The sequence below is a fragment of the Theobroma cacao genome, chromosome 2 (genome assembly GCF_053813885.1).
Source record: "Theobroma cacao isolate CCN51 chromosome 2, ASM5381388v1, whole genome shotgun sequence".
NCBI lineage: Eukaryota > Viridiplantae > Streptophyta > Magnoliopsida > Malvales > Malvaceae > Theobroma > Theobroma cacao.
Window position 1 is genome coordinate 45,254,630 of NC_142640.1, and position 24,488 is coordinate 45,279,117.

Genomic DNA, 24,488 nt, shown 5'->3' on the forward strand with positions numbered 1-24,488 from the left:
TATATGTGAATATGTGTTGAATAGGTACAGCAGCTTAGAGGGAACTGGTGTTGATTTCAATTAAGCGATTGTGAGATTTCAAGAATTGATTGGACCTATTATAGTTCATGAATATAAGCACATGAATTAACTCGAGAGTGAGTATCAATGATTACTATAATTGATGTGTGGTCATGAAGTAAGAAGTTAGTAAACAAATCTGCTCTAAGGATGAGCTTGAACTTTGCTATGCATAGCAGAGGGAGCCAAGGGATTAATGGACTAGATGTGGAATTGGCAGCTTGAGGTTAAATGACTTGAAAATGTCGAATCTAGTCTAAGTGCCATATGAAGTTCTATAATTGAGACTGATATACGAATTACTTGAAATATCAATTTAAAAGTTTATTCGGTTCAAAGTGTGGCCTATGATACGAATGATCAGTCTTGAAGGTGATATCCCTAAAGTAAGAAATTTAGAAAATATTGATGTTTGGATATACTATAAGAGAGAGAACTTCTGCATCCTAAGTTTAAGGCAACTTTGACCTTATGATCGCAAAGGCAAGGTGTAATAACTAAGTAAATTATTCACTTAATAAATGTAATTGGTTATTGATGAATAAAGTCAAGATCTTAACATTTAGTGGTGTACAATTTGATAATTATGTATTTAAGAGTTATTTGGAGACAATTCCTTCATAAAATTTGCACTAAATGCTATGGTAAAGGCATATCAATGTTAATATGGAAATGTATCCAGGAATGATCTTAACATACCACCAAAGGAGAATTAAACATGTTAAAATTAATATTCTAATAGTGTGCATATGATAGAAAGCTAGTTTGTAAGTTATAGTTTTCATGATCATGAAATATATAAAGATTATCAATATATGGACATACACTTGGAGTTGTAATTTACAAGTTTGGAGTATTTAAGATATGATTAAAAGGAATTAGCATTAGTTAAGGTACGTAAATCTTTTAATTAATTTCTGTGGAGTATGCATGATAGTAGAATGGAGGAACATAGTGTCGTGATACTATACGGTAAAGTTACTGTACAATATGAAAAGAGTATTCTAAAGTGGGATTCATTGATTGTTGACAAGTGTTATAGGATGAGATGAATTTGAAAATATCGACTTTATCTATTATATGTGATAAGCGCAAGAGGATATAAATGGTTATGGAAATTGTAACGTAAGCTTAGGGGAAAACCAAATGGTTGAGAATGATTAGTGTAGTAACCTTAAAAATAGATGAATAACATTGATTAAGTAAACTTTAACAGCCATCGTGCTACGGTGCTAAGAACACTTCATGTCTAGGACGCATAAATAAAATGAGACAGATGTGATGTTGAACTTACGAGTTGACCTAAAGTCATTGAACTTGATTCTAAGTTTTGTTAACTGGAGTTTTAAGGTTTTGGAAGGTATTGATATGAATGAGTTAAAGCTGAAATAGTTAAAGGCGTTCCCTTCGAGGGGGGGGAGCAAAAGGTTTGGGGTTCAAAACTTGGTGAGAAAGTCCTGCAAGGCTTGTAGTGCTGCCCTTAGGCACGGGGTTATGAGTAAGTCAAGTGATGGGGATCCAGACATAACAATACCTTGGAGTGGGCCTCGAAGGGGATGCCACATAAATGGCTAAGTTACGGGTTAAGTGATCACATGTTGTGAGACATAAGTTTAAGATAGATATCCCCAAGGAAATACTCAAGAGAAGTTCTGCCATGATCTCGTGAAAGCAAGTACTAAGTTATGTGGTTATAAAAAGGAAGCTGTAAGTTGAGAGTAATATTCATATTAACATTGAAAGGTACTTGAGGAGAATCTAGTGTCAAGTTTTGCAATTTCAAGTGCAATTTATAAATTGGCTAAGGGAGAACGATTTATGTTCATATGAAAAAGTGGAACAAAGGATGATTGAAGTTGACCTTGATAATGAAGTCAGATAATGAAACTTTCCTAATATATTATGGAAAATTAGAATTCGAAAATGCTTGAGGCATACATGATTCAAATGAGTCTGAGTCTTAAGTGACAAATCAATATCGGAATGCAATAAGGATACAATATATGTAAGAGGCATGAAAGATAATCAAGGAAGAAGGATGACTCTTAGGAATTGTGGTATTGCAAAAGATGCAATGATCAAGTTAAGATAAATCTTTGAGGCATCAATGGGATTATAAAGCATACATGCATAATAGATTATAATTCAATGGAGATGACATTGTGATGCAATGATATATAGTACAAGGAAACTTAAGCATATAATTGGAAATGATAAGAAGAGAGTATAAGTATGTAAATGATGTGGAACTATGCACAGGCATGATGAGGATTTATATGAATTATGAAGATTATTTTATTGAATCTTGGTTAGGGATGGGAATGAACAAAGAGAAATTAGTCTGAAGGCATTTGAAAATAGAGACTCATATACATAATGAGGAATATGGACATTTGAATGTGCGTGTATACGTATGTGTGGAGTTAGTGATGTACCCAACTACAATGAAGAATGGTTTTAGTGGTTCGAGATTTGAACTCAATATATTTGATGAGTTGTATAGATAATGTAATGATCAAGAATCTTATCAGAAATCGATTTATGATGACTTAAGGAATTTTGGGGAAATATTTAAGGCAATGTAATCTATAGTGCGATTAAGCCATATGAGATGGATTAATAGGATTAAGAAGATTGAAATTTCCTAAATGCAAGGTAAACATGAAGTATGTGAAAATAATTGAAGCCATTAATCTTCCCTAACGCTGAGGATATGTACAGGAATGAGTATGGCGTGTTAATAATGTCATGAACTACACAATATTATATGAGGATATGATGATTGAATGAATGTCAAGAAGTTTGATATGGAATGAAGTAATGAGATAGTGATTCGTATACCTAAATAAGTTTAAAATGTGATCGAAATTGGTATGATTGAGATGGAGTTATGGTTCAAGTTTAATGGTAGTAACGGAAGCATGCTTTGTGTCTCGATATAAAAGATCATAATTGTGAAGGGTACGTTTATCTGATTTTAAAGGATAATAATAGACATAAGTGAAGTACTCGAGTTGAATTGGAGGTAAATGAGGTGAACAAATCGAAATTCCCTATAAAGGGGAAGACATAAGAAGTCGAGCATTGGATGAGAAAACAATACCCTCACCTTTTCTCAAAGTTTAGTAAGTGAAAATTTGAGGTCAAAATTTTATTTTAAGGGGGGTAGAGCTGTCAAGCTCAACTCTACAATATGTTTATTATGCCATTCCTACATAAGAATGCATGTTTGCTTACTTAGGTATCTTAGAAATCGTTAAAAAATGGTTTTGTACCAAATAGTACAATTAAGTTGAATTAAGCCTCGAACTAGTCCAAATAGAGATTTTAAGATGAAATTGAGAATTTTAAAACTCCTAAATGACTTAAAATGGTGATTCGGAGTTCGAGGACCGATTTAGAGTCAAATTGGAATTTTCATGACTTAGAGGCAAAATGGTCATTTTGCCACCCGAGGTTAAAAATTGAAATGTTGGATGAAATTTTTGACTAAGATTGATCATTTGGAGTATAATTTGAGTTTGAGAAGTGAAAAATTTTAATTCCAACATTTTTTCGAGCATAGGGGTAAAATAGTCATTTTGCCATCCCAAGGGCAAAATTATAATTTTACACCACCCAACACTTGTTCAGCACATGAATCTCACCCATTATTATCATGGATAAATGAAGGATTTTATGTGGTGGAGAAAGAAAACACAATAGTTAAGAATTTAAAAATGGACCAATGGTAAAGTGATAAGTGTCAAGCTTTATTTCTTTATTATTTTCCTTATAAATTAGCACAAAATCAGCCTATTTCTCTTCATCATGGACAGCCAAAGCAAGAATAAAGGAAGAAAATAAAGAACAAGAACCCTAGGGTGAAAATTCAAGAGAAAATTGGTGGATTTCAAGTAATCAAGCAATCAAAGGTAAAATTTCTTGATTTTGACTTGTGATCTACCTTTCCCATACATTCTTTTGCATTTTTCATGGTTGAATCACAAGATATCATGAAGGATAGTGTGCTGATCAAACCCTAGGAGAGAGAATTTGATGATGATTTAGATAGATTTTTAAGATATATGGATGTTTTTAGTTGTTTATGGTGTTAAGTGTAAGAATTAAGCTTGAAATTCACATATTCCTCATGAGTTCATCATTGGCCGAATCTTCCTTGTAGAGTGTTGATGGTGGATTTGATTTTATTTCAAGTGAATTGGTTAGGAAATGATGAATTATGGTGAGAAAATCAAGTAGGAAAAATCATAGTGTTGATGCACCCACCATGGCCGAATTTTCCAAGAGAAAATGTGAGGATGATTTTGCCATATTTCAAGTTATTTAACTTGTGTTTGGTGATTTGAAGTATTGGGAGAAAAATGGAATTATTGGAGTTAAATTGGACATATTGGCCAATTAATCGGGTGATAGATCGAATTAGGCCAATACCATTTTATTTAAGTACACAATTTAATTTGTGTAGAACACCGTATTTGGACGATAATCCGAACAATTTACATTCCATTTCATGCATTAGTATAGAGCCTGAATTGGTTTTATAACAATTTAGCACAAATGTAGTAAATGGCTTATTGTGCATTATGTCTAGGTGGTGAGCATTCTGGCAAAAGTAAAGAGATAGTACCCGAGGATCAAGAATCGAAGTACTCGGAATTCAACCTCCGAAATAGTGAGTAACCTTACTATCATCTTAATTATCTAAAGTAGTTTTTATCCGATTTTGTGATTTTATGGAAAATGAGTTAAATGGTAAATCCTTGGGTTTTGTAATTAAAATGTGATTTAATGAAATGATTTTATAACATTATCTTGAAATGAAATGATGGTTTGAAAATAGAGTAATTAGAGACTGTTTTCATGTGTTGTAAATTCATGGTTTGAGTCGAATGGCTTATGACAATATTTGCATGAATGGCTGAATTGGTATTTGTGTTGAAATATATGAACTATGTATTTAGCCTTGAGAGGCTGGATTGTGATATAATTGCCATTTCATGCTATTGCAAATTTTATCGTATGGTGGGTTTAGCTTATTGCAGTGGGCGAGTTTCGTGGACTAGCCTAGTAGAGGGGCACAGTAACCCCGTTATCTTCTTACCTCGGTCAGAGAGGCGTGTAGGGTAACTCCCGAGGTACAAGTTTAGAGTTCACTTCATGCCAAACCACCACGTGAGGGTGAACTCAGCCAACACCAAGGAACGGCTATGTTTTCAAAATAAAAACATGATTTATGCGTACATGACTTTTTAACAACCTTGGCGGACTCAGTTGGGATAGCCTCAGGCCAAGGTATCCCTGATAACTGAGTATAAGAATGATTTTGGCACAAGCCAAAGGTTTAAGAAATTCATAAGCCATGTTGATTACTCGATTTATATGAATTGATTTTATTTGGTTGAAATAAGTTGAAAGGTGATGAATTACAGTATGATGATCTATTTTAATCTGTCTCCATTTACTTAGCTTTAGATATTTTAGATGGTATTTGTTTGCTCACTAGGATTATATAATCTCACCACCCTCCTTTCCACCTATTTCAGACTCAAGATAGTCAGTAGATAGCTCACTTTGTTGAGGTCTACAGTTGGACTTGCATCTTCAAAAATTGTAGGTTTACCGCTTTTGATACTTTTGGTTATTCGTGGGCCCACATGTCACTGTAAATTAAATTTTATACTTTGGTTATCTGTATTACAGTATGTATGAATTTATTTAGCTTTTACGCTTCAAAAATTATTTACCGGTAACTCTATAAATATTGTTTTATATGAAAATAGAATATTTTATTGAATATTTTTATTTTATTCAAATAGTCATAATTTCATTTTAAATGAAGGTTTTAGACGTTTAAACTTATTTTTTATTATGAATTATGTGTTTTATACTCGCATACTACATTTTTAGCTAGTTTCAAAATATTTAGGGAAAAATGACCAAAATGCCCCTGTGAGACAGAAATCACTTTTTTTTATTGATTTAAGTTGGAAATAGTTTAAAATCTTTTAAAACATGATATTTGGCAATAGTTACTCACAGGAGAAATGAGAAACTGATATTGAAGCCTTGTGGGGTACCGGTTGATATTTTGGGTAATGAGTGTCGATCGGGACACCATGGCGGTTGTCACGAGCTCGAGGGGAGTACCGGGTCGTGTCATTTCTCATTTAAGGAGTTTTGGATGTAAATGCTTTGTTTAAAATAATGAAAAAAACACCTCGAGAAAATTTGACATTAAGAGTGATGAAGATATTTTCTTAAGCTATGCATTAAATTCTAAAGGTTATAAAATTTTTAACAAAAGAAGCTTAGTAATAGATGAATCTATTCATATTGTTTTTTATGAAACTAATGAAGCATAAAGAAAGGTAGTGCTTGATGATGATGATGTAAATAATGTTGAAAAGAAAATGGAAAAGTTGAGCTTGAAAAACAAAAAATATGATGGAGACGGCTCAAAGGAGAAAAATGAAGAAGAATCATCATTAGAGGACTTGCAAAGAGAAGAAAATCAGCACAACGATCTTCCTAAAAGCTAGAGGTTTGTAAGAAATCATCCTCTAGAGCAAATAATTACTGATCCCTCGAAAGGTGTCAAAACTAAAAGAGAACTAAGGAAAGCTTGTGAATTTATCATTCATATTGCAAGTAAAATCCAAGAACTTTGAAGAAGCTAAAAAGGAAGAAAGCTGAAGATTGCCATGCGAGAAAGCTAAAAAGTAGAGTATCATTCTCACAAAGAATTACACCAAAAATCTTGTGGTAATTACTAAAATTAACACAACTCACTACAAGAAAACAATTTTTTTCCAACAAAAAAAATTTCGTTGCAAATTTCCAACAAATTTTCAACTGAATTTTGACAAAAATTTCAACTAATTTTTTCGACGGATTTCCAACGGAATTTTTCCATTGGAAAATTTTTTTGCAACCAAAAAAATTTCAACCACCACCTTTTCCAACGGATTTCCACAGGAATCCGTCAAAAAGTTTAAGGACTCAAAAAATTTGAAGCCTGGTAAAGTTTCCAACGAAATTTTTCATTGGTAATAGTATTATTTTAATTTTTTTCTTAAAATATTTTATACTTTTTATAAATTTTATTAATCTTTTATAAAAAATAGACATTAGTAAAAGCAAATACATACATATTGAAGTTTATAATATTTAAAAGTTTAAGTATGTTGTCCTTTGATTAATTTTGTACATTTTTTAAAACTTTATTGAATCATACATTATAAATTAATTTTACAAAATTAAAAAATTTATAAAAAGAACAAAATAAATTTTTTAATTTTATAAAAATACATGATAAGATATAATAATCAATTAAACAAAAAATAATAATACTTCATGTACGTTTTAATTGTAATGAGTTAATATATACAAATTAAGAAGATAGATTTATAATAAACTTATTAATATAATATATTTAAAATATATTAATTTCTTATATCTATGTATACAAATTAGAATCATAGCTATAGAATATATATATATATATATATACCTGCATTATTCACAAAAAAAAATATAACCTATTGTATTATTATGAAACTACAAGTTATATTCTTTAATTGATATAACTTTATAAGTTAATATATATATATATATATATGTATGTATGTATATGAGAAATTAAAATATCCTACATACATATATTAATATGTTTTATATGTAAGTTTATCATAAATTTTATTTATATGATTACAATTATTAATTTTATTAGTTATTATCATATTTTTTATAAAATTATATTGATAATTAATTATACAAATTTTGTAATATATATCAAAGTATAACATATAATTTGTGTCATTAATATATATAATAAATTTAATAATATAACATTATGTTTTATATCGAGTAATATAAAAAAATTAATTTATTAATAAAATTTAAAATATTTAAATTTGTGTTAGTATAAAGACTTGAACCTGTGTCCAAATGAAAAATGAATTAGACTTTAACTAAGTCTATCACCCACCCAAACTAATTTTAAAACTCCCCAACTTAATTACAAAAAAAAAACAAAACCCAATATAACTCAAATACAAATCCCTAACATGTGCATCACTCACTTTCCCCAAATCTCTCTACTTTGCTTCCCCTTTTTGTGCCGATAATAGAGGTTGAAACCCATTTGCTGGCTTACTCATCACTATGTCGAAAACAGAGGCTGAAATCCTAAAATCCATTTGTTGGCTCACTCATCACTTTCCCAATAGCAGAGGCTAAAACCCAATTCGTTGGTCTGCTGCTGTGTTAGGTTCTCACCACTTGCAAGTCACATAAACCGCCTGTTTTGTTAATTTCGTGAGCCTATATAAGCTCTTCTTTGGTGTATAAGATTATTTATTATATTCACGAGTATCTAAATATATTTACAATATAAATATTTCTTCCTTTTCTTTTTTTTTTATTTTGATTTTCTAATACTAAAATGGACTTATATATTTAAATATATAACCTTTCCCTGGATTAAAATGAAACTAAAAATATATATTTTATTTAAGCAAAATGGTTTAGACCCAAAACTAATTAAAACAAGCCCAAATTAAGGAGAAAGGTTATACCTTTCTGAGTTGGAATTGGCCCAGCTCAAAGACCCAAAAAAACCCAAATCTGCTGCACCGAATCTGCCTCTTGAGGCCCACACTTCTGCTCTTAAAACACGTCATTTTGGTGCTTGAATGGCCACTTATGAACTGCCAAACGGCGTCGTTTTGAAGACTCTAACCCTAAGTTTTTAAACTTTTTTCCCTTTCTTTCTCATTTTCTGCTCTCTTTTTCTCTCTCTAGTAGCAACCTTCTCTGCCTTCTCTCTAAAAATTTTCACCTTATCTCTCTCTCTTTCTTTCAATCAGTAGAAGCTTTTCTTCTTCTTTTCTTCCTGTTGGCATCTTTCCTTTCCCTCTCTTTTTCTTTTTCTTTTCCTTTCTTCTCTCTCTTTTTCTTTTGTTTCCTCTTCTTTTTCTACCGACGTAGCACCCAAAGATTCCCTCCTTTCCAATCGACGTCGCACCTTTTCTCCTTTTCTCCCTTACTCTAGCGACTGGACCCTTCTTCTCTCCTTCACTAGCTGGCTACTTAAAAACCTTCTGTTATTCTCTCCCTATCGCCGACCCATATGACAGCTTTCAAATCTGGCTTCCTTTTTTTTTTTTAATTTCTTTTTGGTATGTTTTGGTTTTTGTTTGGTTGTGATTTTTTATTGTTCTTTGATTTCTTTTTCTCACTCTCCTCTTCACAAACATCAACCCCAAAATCCAACCATTGATCCCCGTAGAGACTTCTCTTCCATTTTCTCATGGTTACACCTCAGTAACTGAACCTCAATCTTCTACCTTACTATCTTCTTATGTAGATATGCATCGAGTCCATATTTCCTGAATCCGAAGATGTGGATGTATGTATCTCACAGGCTGCTAATTCTCTAGGCTTAAAAGAGATATCAAGTTATGAAGTTAAAACACGTGAGCAATATGACTAGATAAAGAAAACTCAGGTTAGTTTACTTTTCTCATTCTCTCTAGTTTAGTACAGTTACCTTTTCAAGTCACCTGCTATGTGTGTAGTAATAATTGAGAAAAAAAACTTGTTTTATTTTCTAATAGAATTTTAATTATGGTAATAACTTGTGCTTTATAAGGAGAAAAAAAAAAGGAAGAAGAAAGTTGGTTATTCTAATGATAAAATCTAACTTCATTCATAATATAATTTGACTCTTTGTTTTGATTTGAGACAGGAATCATTTGATTTAGTTTAAGTTACTGAAGGACTTTGGATTGTTCTTGAGTGGAAGACTCCCCTAGTATGGTTATATCCAGTTACCTTCTCTTTAAGGTTTTGTTGTAATCTGTATTTATCACACATACATAACTGCCCTCTTTACCATTTCTTTAGAATCTAGTGGGCTTACTTGACTATAGTAGGCCTTTAATGTAAACTCCTTTCAAGTGAGGACAATATTGCAAGTTAGCTAAGCATCTATACAAAGCAAAGCGTGTGTTTACATCTGCACATGTCAATCGTTAAGCTTTTTGCAGATAATCACCTAAATTTTCGTACAAAGTAAAACTCTTATTTTCTGTGTACATAGAAGAATGTTATTTTTTGGGTGAATTCAACAAGTATAAATGAGTTTGTTTTCATTCCATTAAGATGTTCAAGCAATGAATATTATTCTAAATCCTGGATTGGCATTTGGAACTGTGGAGCACCCAACTACTAGATTGTGTTTATTGCTGCTACAAAGATTGATAAAAGGAGGAGAAAGTTTCTTGGATTATGGCACAGGTTCTAGGATTTTGTCAATTGCAGCACTTAAGGTCATTAAGTCTTCATTATATCATTGGAATGGTAACTATAATAAAACATTGTCAATATGAGTTATCAGTAAACATTTCTCGGTACAAATATTGGTTTTACCTTCCATTCCATTTTTGTAACCATTTATTCCATGATATGTTGTTTATAATAGATCTTGGATAAATATTTGATCAACTTTGAGTTCTCTAATACATCTTCCATGTGTATATGTCTCCTAATTTTTCTCATATATTCTTGATATGATATGATATGCTCACATGTGAATCTTAACACACTTAACATCACATGTGATTTAGAATTCTTGTCAATAGTTTGAAAAAATGTTGTGTCTGTTGATCCTTACACACTAATTTCTCAATAATGATGTGAACTGCAGTTTGGTGCTTCTTTGTCTGATGAATTGATATAGATCCTCTAGCAATAGCATCCACACGTCAGAATGCTGCTCTGAACAACATAGGACTTGAAAAATTGTAATTACGCCTGGTTGTGATTTTTTATTGTTCTTTGATTTTTGTCGGAAAAACAATTCCAATGGAATTCCGTTAGAAATCCATTTCCAACGAAATTTTTTGTCAAAATTTTTTTTTCTAATGGAAAATTCCGTTGGAAATTTTCAACGGAATTCTTTTCACAATAGTTTCCAATGGAATTCCAATGGGATAGCATACATAAATCACATTTTTCCAATGGAAAGTGTAATCGACAAGGTTTTCACCAACAGAATTTTCAACGGATTTTCCATTGGAAATCTATCTGAAAAAGGCATTTTCAACAGAAATCAGCCTTTTTCCAATAGAAAATTTCGTTGGAAATAGACTGTTTTTTGATAGTGACTTAATCTTACCCAAACAATCGATATTTAGAGCTACTAAAAATTAAATAAACTAAAACTAAGAATAAGATTCACAATTTAAATAGAATTAATCAATCAAATAGAACCTAGAAATACAATATCCCCTAACACTTCATCTGAATCTTTTCTACTCTCTCTTTACTTATTAGATAGTCCCAAGTTGTTAGCTTAGAATTCTAATGTATTTATAAGTCTCCATCGAGGTTCTTATAAATATATCTTTCTCAACCAATTTATTATATGTCTATGCAAATTGCAATTAAGAAAGACTCATTAAGCTTAGATTCTAATATTGGCTGTATATGACATGAAGTGTATGTCTGTCTAACACGCGAATCAAATCAATCATCTCATGCAATTGATATTGAACATATGCTATTTCAGCCAAGGCTCACACTAAACTCCCTCTCTTAGTTCTGTTTAGGTTACCTTATCGATCTAATTGGTGTCCAATCAATCAGGCCCACTATGAATAGGATTGAAATAAACAACTCAAACAGAATCAATCATAAGCAAAAAAGAGTATTAAAAATTCAAACTACATGTTGGGTTCAATTGCAATTCTAGACAAGAAATTTAATTCCTCATAATTCCTAAACACATCATCCAAAAAAGTTAAACCATCAACATAAAACAAAGAAAGTATTAAAAAAAACTAAAGAAGAAAAAAAAAACTCAGATTCGCTAGGTCTTCAATCTTCAATCTTCAAGAGGTTTTCCTCGCATTCTTGCTTGCATGATGGCTCCTTTTTTTTTTAGAGAAAACCTAGTTTTATTATTGCCTTCAATTACTCTTAAAGGTTCTTTAAATAGGCCTTAGAATCCTTCTCAAAATGAAATCTCGAAATTTATGCCAATGGAAGTAATTGAGTCGATGTCGCGACATTGGCTTTTAAGCATCGCGGCACCCTCTTCTCAAGTCAATATAAAGGGCAGCTTCCTCTCATGGTGTCTTGGTGCTAGCTTCTAATGCCATAGCCTTGAGCTCACGAGTTATATTATGGAGCCTCTTCTCAGCATGGCACAACGACACCCTCTTCTTCATGGCTGCAACATTCAAAGTCCCAACTTGCCTTGTTGTCTCTATTGCACTCTTCTAACTTGTGACTCAATTTTATCCTTCTTCCAAGCTGAATTAGGTAAAGTGGTGAACATGAAAGTTGTAGCCCTGTCCTTTGGCTCAAAAATCATATCCATTGAACTTCTAGAATGAATGTTATGCTTGAAACATTGCAAGATGTATGAGAGAAACAAGAACTTGTGCTCAATTTTCTTCATCAATTAACCCCTTTTTAAATGCACACCTACAAAAGTAAGAAACTAACTTAGTAATGACTAAACTTAAAGGAAAATTATCATAAAATAACTTAAATTAAATTGACACACCATGATTTACTAAAATAAGATGAATAACTAAAAACATCAAATTCATAAATTAAATCTCAAGAACTTAGCCCATTTAATGCTCAAAATGTGACAAAATAACTTTATATAATAAAGCTATCAAAGGTGTCCCAAAACAAAAAATTCTTAATTGGTTAAAGTCCCCTTTAACCGATTCACACAGTGAAGAGAACTACTAGACAGTACAAGTCAGATAAGGCTTAAACGATTAAAGCTTGTCTTTAACCGGTTAATGAAGCATTTCAGCACACTTGAATTTAAGCACTAGAAGACAAAATAATAGCTAAAACAAGGCTAGAACTATTTCCAGCTGCCAGAATCTACCTCCAACGGCTAAAAGTTATCTCTTAAGTATAAAAGCCTCTTTAACAGTCAAAAAGAGTTTTAGAGAAGTTCCAAAGAGTTTGAAAGAGCCAAAAAAAAAGAAAAAACCTTCTCTTGAACACTTGTATTCTACTCTTATCTTTTATAAAGTACTTAAGCTTGAATTTATACATCTTAGATCAACTAGGTAATCAATTGTACTCCATATTTTCTTTATGTCTTGACCGATTAGAGTGTGCAAGGCACTCTAAGAGTTGTTGAAAGGGTTTAGAGTTTGGGTTAAAAGCTCACCTTGTGAAAGCTTTGTGGAAGCTGTTAGTTCCAATAGTTATAGTGAAGTTAGGATGAAAGTCCTTGATTGAGAAGATCAAGGTAGTGGATGCAAGTTAGGTGGATCGAACCACTATAAATATTGTGTTTTATCCTCTTCTTTTAACCTTTCCTTACTTGGTACTCACTAACCTTAACAATCTTTAAACTATCCATCTTAAATCCTCCAAGCAATTTTCATCTTCCAAGGAATTATGTTTAAAAATATTTAAAAATACTATTCACCCCCTTTATAGCACTCCTTTCGATGCCAATAGAAACCATGAATGGTTAAGTAGATAATGATAAGAAAAAAATCAAGCTGAGACAACTAACAAAATTTGCTATATAGTAAGGACCTAGGAGACAACAAAAAGGCTTTTGGGATAGTCTTATTTCTATGCAATTATGTTTTGAATTCCAAGAAGATTGCCAATTATGAAGGTCTCTAAGCATCAAGGGGAAAGCCCTAATTACTTATTCAAATCCTAGGTTCCCTTTGCTTCGTCAGCGTTCATACTTGAGTTAACTTAAGAAGATTTTCAGACTAAATTTCTAATGCCCTTCTTTTTAAGTTTATTATTTTCTTAGCACTTTTTCTGCCACCTTTCATCAACTCGAGAAAGTCATCAAGAGTGCAGACTTTTTTACCTTTTTGGAGAAGAGTAAGCTCATCATTGTTCTCAAAATCATCTTCAGGTTTCTAGTTTGAGGAGTTATGATCTGCTTGCTGGCGTGTAAATGGGGAGAGAGAAGAAAATTGAGAAATAGATTGGGGGAACAGATTTAGGTCTATAATTGGAGGACTGATAGAGTGGAAACAAGCTAATAAGGAATTAACCTGACTTTTAAGAATTCTATGTCATAATGGACAACCTGTAAGTGATCTTCATTAGCTGGCCCAATACTTACAGGCTTAGTGCAATGTGAACTAGATAAAGAGGTGGACTTTAATAGGCTACAACTTGTGTGTTGGTTGGGCTAATATGGTTGTTTTGTAAATCCGTGACCCTTATGCACATAGCCCTCTCCTTCAAAGTCAACAGGTCCATAAGGAGAAAGCTCAGTTGGTTCTGAATCAACATGGCCTATCAAGTTTTGAGGCTCTAGATTTTGACTTAGGTGGGTTAAACCTAAATTGCTTAGCTCTCCCAAGCACTTGGTTCCACTACAATCAGCACCACCGTTGCTTTCCCCAACCCCTCCACCACTTGGTGTGGTGGTATTGCAATAACTTTCATCCTCTTTCCCCTTAATATAGCCTAGGCAATCTAAGAAATAGTCGGGTGAAAATTCATAGACATATATAAGGAAGATTTCATTAGCAACAGCAAGGTGAATGATCTCTTCAATTTTTGATTTAGAGGTGGTGGCAATAAGGATGTTTGCCCTTTAACATGTTTGCAAGTTAATTGTTTCATATCTTAAGGCAATAAAGGTTCCCTAAATGCTATTGATTCTATAGAAGGCGGTTTTGTTCTAGGCATGAATTGGAATCCCTAAACTAAAAGCTAACATCTCCTTACATCCACTTCTTACCTTTTATGAATATTCCTCCAATCTATCAAACCACTTAGCAAGTCAATCCCATTTATTTGTCTTGACCTCATCAAAGAGCTTCATATTAGAGAAAAAGATGAGAAATTGATACCCTATGATGTGCCTAGCTGAGATCCCAATTTACCATTCTCTTTGATTTCGCTTATGATAACATCCGGCTCTAGGTGAAATTTACAGGTTTCTACAATACTCTCTTCCAACCAGTGCAAAGCCTTATTCTCAATTTGGCCTAAACAAATTCTAAAGGAATCATTCATTGGGGGGTGGCAAAATGGGTTGGGGAGAGGCTTAACTTGACCCCCTATGAGTTCTTGCAGGTAGTATCAATTTGCTGGATTGTTGGTAACTTAAGGGGTCCATTAAAGGAAGTTCACCTCTAGTATTGAAGTTTTAAAAGTGTAAGTGGTTGGGGTTTAGTGTTCTTTAATGATTGGCTTAAGTGGGGCCCTGTGAGTTGGGAATGGGTCCATTCTTCCCTTCATTAAGGTGTTTAATAGTGGGATCAAGCCTTCTTTTCCCCCAATTGGAGTTCAGGTAATTATAATTAAACCTTTGTCTCCTTTGATTAGTAAACTGCATAAAAGTGGGAGATTTTAAACCTCTCAAATTATAATTTTAAGGGTTAGTATTGGCAAGGTTGACTACAATTTTCTGATTGAAAAACCATTCCCCATTCAAATTCCTAATGGTTTTTTGTGCTTCTGCCATTGTGGCAAATAGTAAACCCAAACCCTTACCTCTATTCGGTTGATTGAGTAGGATAAATGTGTCGATAACCCAACCAAAATCTTTATAGATTGTAAAAAGCCACTACTTTTTGTTTTAGTGAAGGAGATTGCTAATATGAACAGAGACCATCACTACTTGGGATTAATGGCATGCTGTCAATGTCGTAGGCTATTTTCTCCATCTAGATTTTGACACAAGTGTCTATAACTTTCGAAAAGGTGGATTTTATGATTAAAATGAGATTGAAAATTTTGGATTAATTGGTGGAGTATGCCATGGCTCCTTAATAATCCCCATGAACTGAAAACCTTAGAAGAGGAATGTCACAACCCAAACCTAAGAGTCTATGATCAATGCACGAGCTTAGTGGGCAAAGCCCGTGAGACCAAAGCAAGCCTCAAAACTTCAAATCAAATAGCACATAGTCAAGGAATTTCACAACCAAATATTCATAAATCAAATTTAAATTAAATATATAACATTATCCCCGGTACATAATTCATATATAAATATTCACAATGCCATACATCGATCGTCAAGTGAGTTCATGCTTAACAACCCTTACTACAAATTCAACTAGCACGTCTTGCCTACACACACGTCAAATTAAACTAAAGACGAAGCAAAAGCCCGTGACAGACTCAATGGAGTGACCAAAATGGGGACCTACCAGATGCCAAAGTTTGGTCCATCACTAAACAACCCTTGCCAGGCAATCTTGTAGCCTATTCATCTGCACATGGTACGAAAATAGGTGAGTCATCTAATACTCAATAGGGGTTGCAGATAACTAACACACACACACACATGTATATAGACATATACACAGGGGCGGAGCTAGCCCAATTTTATTAGGGGAGCCAAATATTGTTGAATAAAAGTTAAAAATTTTTAAAAACTAATATGTTAAATTCAATCAATAATAAAAATATTGATAATAGAAATATGAAATTAAATATAAAACTATAATTTATAAAATATAAATAGTTAAAAACGATATATAAGATTAATGATTTTTTTATATAATCAGAATTATTTAAATACTATATATTGAAGATAATTTCATTTTAACTAAACATAAAACGTAAAACATATAAAAATATATACTCAAGTTAATTTTCTCTTACATAATCAGGATTAATAAAAAAATGATACATTGATGAAATTTTAAGTAATAATGTAACATTACAACTTATATTTGATAACTATATAATAATTTATTAATTTTTAAAGATTAAAATCATAGAAAATAAAATTTATGTACCATAAAAAAGAAGAACATGGCAAATAGAAGGTAGATACCACATATTACATAACGAAAAAGAAAGAAAAAGAATATGGTTAACGGTTTGTAGAAATTTGGGAAATAATATTAATAGAAACTTATAACATATGAACAAATTAAATAGAAATGAAAAAAATAAATAAATAAAAATAATAATAATAATATAAATTAAAAAATTTTAAAGTTGAGTGAGATAAGTGAAATCATTTTATTATTATTTATTTATATTAATTATTAAATAAAAAATTATTTTGAGGGAGCTTGTAATAGAATATATAAAAAAACTTAAAAAATTTTATATGTTATGAAAGAAACTTTAAAAGTTTTGGCCCCCCCATCACATAAGGAGGCTCCGCCCCTGCATATACATATAGCATACTCGATGCTAACAAAGTGTTATAACAAGCATTACTAATATTAGGGGCATATCAACCATCCTTATAAAATCTCCACAATTAGTACTTATTAACGAAGCTAATCCTTAAAGCCATTCAAAGTCATACTCCATAGTCACACTCTAGTTGCCGGAGTGTCATGTCAAATTAAACTATTTCTACCTCTTCGAGGCTATCTCATGTCATACACAAATCGAATCATAATCATAGAATGGTCTTCCTTTGGACATCATTAAATCATGCACAGTGGCCAACTGACAGAGTCAATTCATGCTCATGGCAAAGCAACTGGCGGAGAAACAAATCATGCTCATGCCGTAGCAGCGGGCAGAGAATCAAAGTCATTATCCAAAGTAATCTCCCAACGGACAACATTAATTGGAGTATTTCCATACGAGTGGCATCAAAGCAATACAAGCTAGAATCACATGCGAGACTAATACCATCCTTGTAGGCACAGAAAAAAGTCATAAGAGGGAAGGACTCTACTCAAATCAAATCAATGTCTGAAATACATCCCTCAGATGGAATAAAAATCCACAAATAAGGCCATCATGCCTTTAACATTCCATGTGTCCATATCAAATCATGAATCAAATTTTATGAGCTTCAAATTGTCTATAAGCTCGATATGGTTCTAAGTGTCTCTAAGTCTCTACGACATCAACTGCTCAAACACTCTAAGAACCATTCATCTAGGATAATCTACTCTTGAATGTTCATCATGTTCTCTAGACTTCCTAGTCCAAGTTCACACAATCAACATGGGCCACCAAGTGGCTTGACCAAAGCACACACATCACAACACACACACACACACACACACACACACACACATATATATATATATATATATATATATATGTATATATATATATATGTATATATATTCATATATATAGTTGTTCTCTAGCCTAGGTATGTTCATCTAGGCCTACATACAAAATCTAGTACTAGTGCAACACACCTTTCATGCGTCATGCACCACATGCATTTAAATTAACCCACTCACAATGACAATTGAGGCACGCCCACAGTCAAGCTTCGATTCTTAACCTTCAACTATCCTCAAGTTGACAAATACGCCTAAATTGCTCAATCTTCCCTTAAAAACATCAAAACATCACAAAACTAATTATTTCCTAACTTTCGAAAATATCCAACTTTTCTAAAAATAACTAAATTCAATATTTAAGCTCAATCCTTCAACAAATGAGCTAAATCCTTGGGTGCTAGGTTGTCCAAATCTTAGCTCCAAACCCCCAACAAACTAAAGGAAAAAAATTCTCTCCAAAGCTAGACAAATCGAATCTAAGTTATCAACTGATTAAATTGGAAATAAATTGGTTAAAAGGTGTAATCTTACTTTTATAGGTGTTTCCCAAGCTCCAATTAGCTCCAAATTTCTCCAAAAATCGGTTTGAGGGGTTAAGGTTTCAGGGTTTTAGAGAGAGTGTGTGTGGTTTTGTTGAAAATGGCTTAAATGGCCCGAAACTCCCTTTTTATTTTTGTGTTTCCAAACTAATCTATCGATAAATCCACTAAAATACATTGGCATTGACCTTCATCTATCGATAGATTCCTCGAATAAACCCTTTCTCAATTTTTCCCGTTTAGCTATCCATCGATAGATTTCGTGGATTTATCGATAAATGCTCCTCAACTTGTTTCTCATTCAATTCCATGTGGCTACCTATCGATAGATTCTACAAATATATCGATAGATTTTGTCCCACCTATTCTGCTTAGTTCTTAGGTAGTCATCTATCGATATTTAAGAGGATTTATCGATAAATGTTCATCTAACTCGCTTTTCCAAGCTTCCTATTTTGTATCAATCGATAAATGTAGACCATCTATCCATAGATCATGCCTTGAATGCCCATTTTCCACTTGTTTAAGTCTCCAAACTTACTCATATGAGCACCTAATTCTTTTTCATCAATATCGACACCTCAATCATTCATATATAACTTAAATCTTTACACAAATATTCAAATATAGCATCAAACTTAAATCAAAACCTCAAACTTTAGGATTTTACCCCATATTACATAAAATAAAATTGCCTAAGTGTCAATATACATACTCCCATACACTTGGCATATTTAACATATCATCAAAGTCCTTAAGGCACAATATATCACATAAATCATTCTTAATTAACTTTATTCATATCAAAATCGGTGGTTTTACAAGAAATTACTTAGGTACCTCCTAAGAATGGTGAGCTAAAATTCAATGTTGATACTTCAATGAAAGGTAAACCAGGCTCAACTAGTTGTGGTGGTGGGTAATGTAATTTGCATTTTCTTTGGTGCATTGGGTGCACAAGAGTCTAATAGTGTGGAGATTCTGGTGATCAAAATAGCCTTCTACCTATTTAGCATTTCATCTAGGAGAGGCTCTAAGGATTTGGTGATGGAATCAGATTTGAGTGCGACACTTTCTTGGGTGAACAATCCAAATTCAAGACATTGGGTGAATTGGAAGCTGTTTCCAGAAATCGATCGACTCATGGAAGTCATAGGGAACGTCACCTTTGTTCATACTTATAGGGAGGCAAATAATTTTGCTGATTCGCTTGTGAAACTGGGGGTTGATCGTTAGAACATGTTTATGGTGTTGTGGTAATTTATGCTTCTATGATTTTGGGTTATTCATATCTGCGTGGCTTGATGTTTGTTTGGTAATATGTTGTGGCAGTTTATATTGATAGTGGATAAATCTTGTAGAACTGAATTGGGTGATGCTCATGTGAGCTTTGAAAACTGGGTGTGTTGGTGCTCTGTATCATATTTATATTTTCCATCTCATGTGATTGAGATGCGGAAGCTGTCAAGCTCTATTAATAAATGAAATCTATTGTTTGAGGGAAAAAAAATAGTTAAACTTTTCCTAGCTAATAACTCAAATATCTGAATACAGGTATACATCTTGTCCCTCACTATTTTTTATTAAGGGCAATTTCATGTCATATAAGAAAGGAGATACAGCGATTTCCAGGGTCAGACGTTGAGAAAAAAAAATAGTTGAACTTTTCCTAGCTAATAACTTAAATATCTGAATATAGGAATACATATTTTCCCTCACTATTTTTTATTAAACGGCAGCGATTTCCAGGGTCAGACGATACTGTCACTAACAGGCTACTAATTTTGGTTTAGGTTAAGACCCATGGCGAGCAGTAGTACAGAGTTTTCTACTCACTGAACCAAAAAAATAATAATAATAAAAGAGTTTTGTAATTGAATTTCATACTAACCGTCCAAAACTCCCACCAAACGCTCTAATTTAGAGTAATTAAGTAAGATGATCTGCCTCAGTACTTATTTGGTCTAGCTTTTTTTCAATTTATCTATCTCTTAAAAGTAAAAGTCAGATCAAACATAAATTTTGAAAAGCTTTTCCAAAAAAATATCTTTTTTTAAAAAAATAAAATTTTAAAAAAAAGAGGTTCAGGAAAAGCTCCTGTGAGGAGCTTTTTCTTCTCTTCTTTTAAAAATATAAGAGAATTTTTATTTATATTCTAAAAATATACTCATCTGTTAAAAATAATTACAACATTATCTTCTAAAAAAAACCCTTTATAATAATTTTAACCTAAATTATAACTTATAAAAAGAAATTTATCAAATAATTTGAATTTAACTTTAAAAGTTATTATTTTTTATAAAAATTTTATAATAACTTTTAAGTTAAAAAAAATCAAACCAAACAGGCTTTCAGCAACACCTTCCATAGGGGGAGAGCTAGAAAGGAACAAATTATGTTCAAAACTAAATCGATTGTGTGCGATGACGTGACAGATTATGACTGGTTGTGACATAGAAAGCTAAGAAATAGTGAACCCTAGGCTGAGAGTTTTGCCTATAAAAAGGAAAACATACAATGCATAATTCCACGCATCTCTAACTAAAAGCTTATTATCGAGTATCACCAAATCAAGGCCAAACAATGTCGTCGTCTCTAACTGGTAAGCTGGAGGCTTATGTGGAAATCAAGGCTTCTGCCGAAATGTTTATGGATATGCTCTGCAACAGACCACATCATGTATCCAACGCCTGCTCTGACAAGGTGCAAGCATGTGATTTACATGACGGTGACTGGGGAAAGGAGGGTTCCATCATCTGCTGGAGTTATGTTCATGGTAAGATTGTCAACCAAAAAATTAAGCTTCCGGGTCTATGATGCTTATATCTTGAGGAAATTTTTCTTCGCAGGCTTAACTTAATTAATGGTAAAGGAGCTAGCTGATGTAATAGAGTGACGTGCTAACGAGCACAATCTGATTGTTTTCTTTTTTTAATAAATACTCTTTATGTATTATGTATAAGCAAACTGATGCAAGTAATACTTCATTTGATTATAAAAAATGTTCTAGATTTTAATTGTGACAGAGATATCTTTGACACTTTTCCACAGTTTTCTTATTTATTTATTTATTTTGCTGAGCCAACTCCATAGTTTTCTTATATAATTGAAAAATGTTTCAATCTCGAGCAAAGCATTTCTTTGAATTGAGCTAACATTTTTTTTTTAATGAACAAAAGATGGGGAGGCTAAAATTGGGAAGGAAATAATCGAATCGATAGATCCAAAGAACAACTCAATTACTTTCAGACTGATTGAAGGAGACCTCTTGAAGGAGTACAAGAGCTTCGTAGTCAAAGTTCAAGCTACTCCGTCTCCAAAGGGCGAGGGCTGCGTAGCGCACTGGGTTACTGAGTACGAAAAGCTGAATGAGGACGTTGCACATCCGGAGACCCTGCTGGAGTTGCTAGCCGGAATCTGTAAAGATATGGATACTCACCTCACCCAAGCATAACAGATACGGTGGTTCTTTTTATGTTTATGTTCCTACCAGCCAGCTTATTTCAAGCACCTATAAAAAAGGAATAAAGGCTTGAAATGTTTGTTGAATGTTGATAAATAGCAGCTTGGCCTCGGCAGATGATCTGATTGATGGTGGCTGTATTGTGTTTTATAAGTTTGTTTGCGCATGCGTCAATTGATGAAAGACTTTCTAGTTTATACATATGATGTACCATCTGCTTCTATTTGCAGTAATATAAATTTTATCTATAATCCGTTACTTTACTTGCAACCTTACTCTTGCAAGGAAATTGTGAAAAATGACTTTCCTAATAAGCTTATTTCATAAATAACCATCAATATAAAGTTAACTGTTTTTTACACAATTTTACCATAACTTGACAAAAATATCCTTAAAGTCATTTCAGATAAATTAAATCATTTATCACAATTTTGTTTGCTCATTTCTCACTCCGGCATGCATCTGTTGTGCTCTTGATTTCTCTCTCTAACCATCCTACTCTCTCTAATTTTATCTACTTCTCTCTACTGCATCTATCTACTATACTCCAGATTTCTCTCTCCCGCCATATAGCTCTTTTTAATTTTACCACCATCGTCATCTCTCTGTCTATTTCTCGCCATATCATCATTAATTTACAAATGAAAGAGTAGAGATGACATCAACTTTATGTTTTTGGGTTTATTAACTTGCATTCACATAACTTCAAAGTTGATGGGTTGAAGTTATATAAGTGAAATCTGTAAATTAAAACATTGCTCAGAGTTATTATACGTCATGCCTGCATGTAGCAACTCTAATGCACTTAACCTGTAACAAATCTATTGAATATGGTATGGTTTAAACATGGAGTTATATACCTTAAACATAACGTGTAATAACTTCTTTTTTTCAACATAACGTGTAATAATTTTTTTTTTCAATATGACATGTAACTTAGTTCCTATCTTTGTAAATCACATAAATTATTTGAGTTAAGCACCTTAAACATGACGTGTAATAATTTTTTTTCAACATAATGGTTAATAAATTTTTTTTCAACATGGCGTATAGCTTGGTCTCTATCTTTGTATTATACTAGTACATAAACTGTTGGAGTTAATGGCGTGTAATAATCTTTTTTTTTAGACAAAGAGTGTAACAACTTTTTTTTAACATGACGTGTAACTTGGTCTCTATTTTTGTATTTTACTAAGATATAAACTCTTGAAGTCAAACACGTGAAACATGACGTGTAATATTTTTTTTTAACATAACGTGTAATAATATTTTTTTAACATAGTATATAACTTGATCTCTATTTTTGTATTTCACTAGAACATAAATTCTTAGAATTAAACACCTTAAATATAGTGTGTAACAATTGTTTTTTTTCAAAATAACGAATAATAACAATTTTTTTTTGGGTTGTTTGGATTGGTCCTTTCATCAGAGCTCTTGCAGTAGCTGCATACCACTAGTATATCCTTAGAAATGGTGCTATCAAGGTTTTGGGATCCTTTCGCAACAACTCCACCAACTAAAGAAAAAAAAAAGATTTGTTGAAAACTAAAATAGCTTTGTCTCCCTTTCTCTATTTCTTTTTGTTCATTTGTTTGTTTGTGTGTATCAGAGGATGATTATGATAATGAACTTTCTTTTTAATTTTTCATCTTTCTTTTTTTTATAATTTAAATTTTTTGTTGTTAGCTATTGCACCACTGTATCATTGTTCTTGAGCAATGGTGGTATTGATTTCTTGTTTTCAAAAACACAATATTTTTTTTCAATACATAGGTTTCATTAAAGGTAAATTTGTATAAAATTTTTTTTTGATTAAAAATAGTTAAATTAAAAAATAATTATTTTTTAAAATACCTTAACTTTGAGAGTTAAAAAAAATAGTCCCTTAATCTTGCTTTAGAAAAGTTATGTACACGCATTTTTGGAACGCAGAATGCTAACCTAACACTACTTTGACCTCATGCTTTTTGAAACTTTTTCTAGCTTCTAAAAGTTTAAAGTTATTGACTGCCTATATTACTCACATTACATTTTTTTTAAGAACTTTTTTTTCCCTCAGCCATGGAAATGGTATATTAAAATATTAAGAAGAGTACAAAATGGGTGAACAGAAAACCGCTCAAGCAACAACATAAGAAACTCAGAAACAAAAGGCAACAGCAAAAACTAGCTAGAAATAAAAGAGCAATTAGAGCACAAAAGCATAAGAAAACCATGGCTGGAAGAGCTGAAGACATTGCTGAAGCAGGAAACAAAGTCATGACTGTTAAAACAAAAGAGAACGTGTGCGGAAACCACTTGAGGACAGACCTGGTTGCAGAGAGAGTGAGCAAAAACAAAACAACAAGAGCTGCCAAAGGGAATCGGAATCAGCAGGGCCAAAAAACAAAG

General features: G+C 32.4%; 1 protein-coding gene across 1 annotated transcript; it reads left to right on the top strand.

Moving 5' to 3' along the window:
* Window positions 1-21,148: 21,148 nt before the first annotated feature.
* Window positions 21,149-22,291, top strand: LOC18609808 (MLP-like protein 31). Its single transcript, XM_018116098.2, has 2 exons — window positions 21,149-21,407; window positions 21,811-22,291. The coding sequence occupies exons 1-2, from the start codon at window positions 21,215-21,217 to the stop codon at window positions 22,083-22,085; spliced, it is 468 nt and encodes a 155-aa protein (XP_017971587.1). The 5' UTR covers window positions 21,149-21,214; the 3' UTR covers window positions 22,086-22,291.
* The last annotated feature ends 2,197 nt before the right edge of the window (window positions 22,292-24,488 follow it).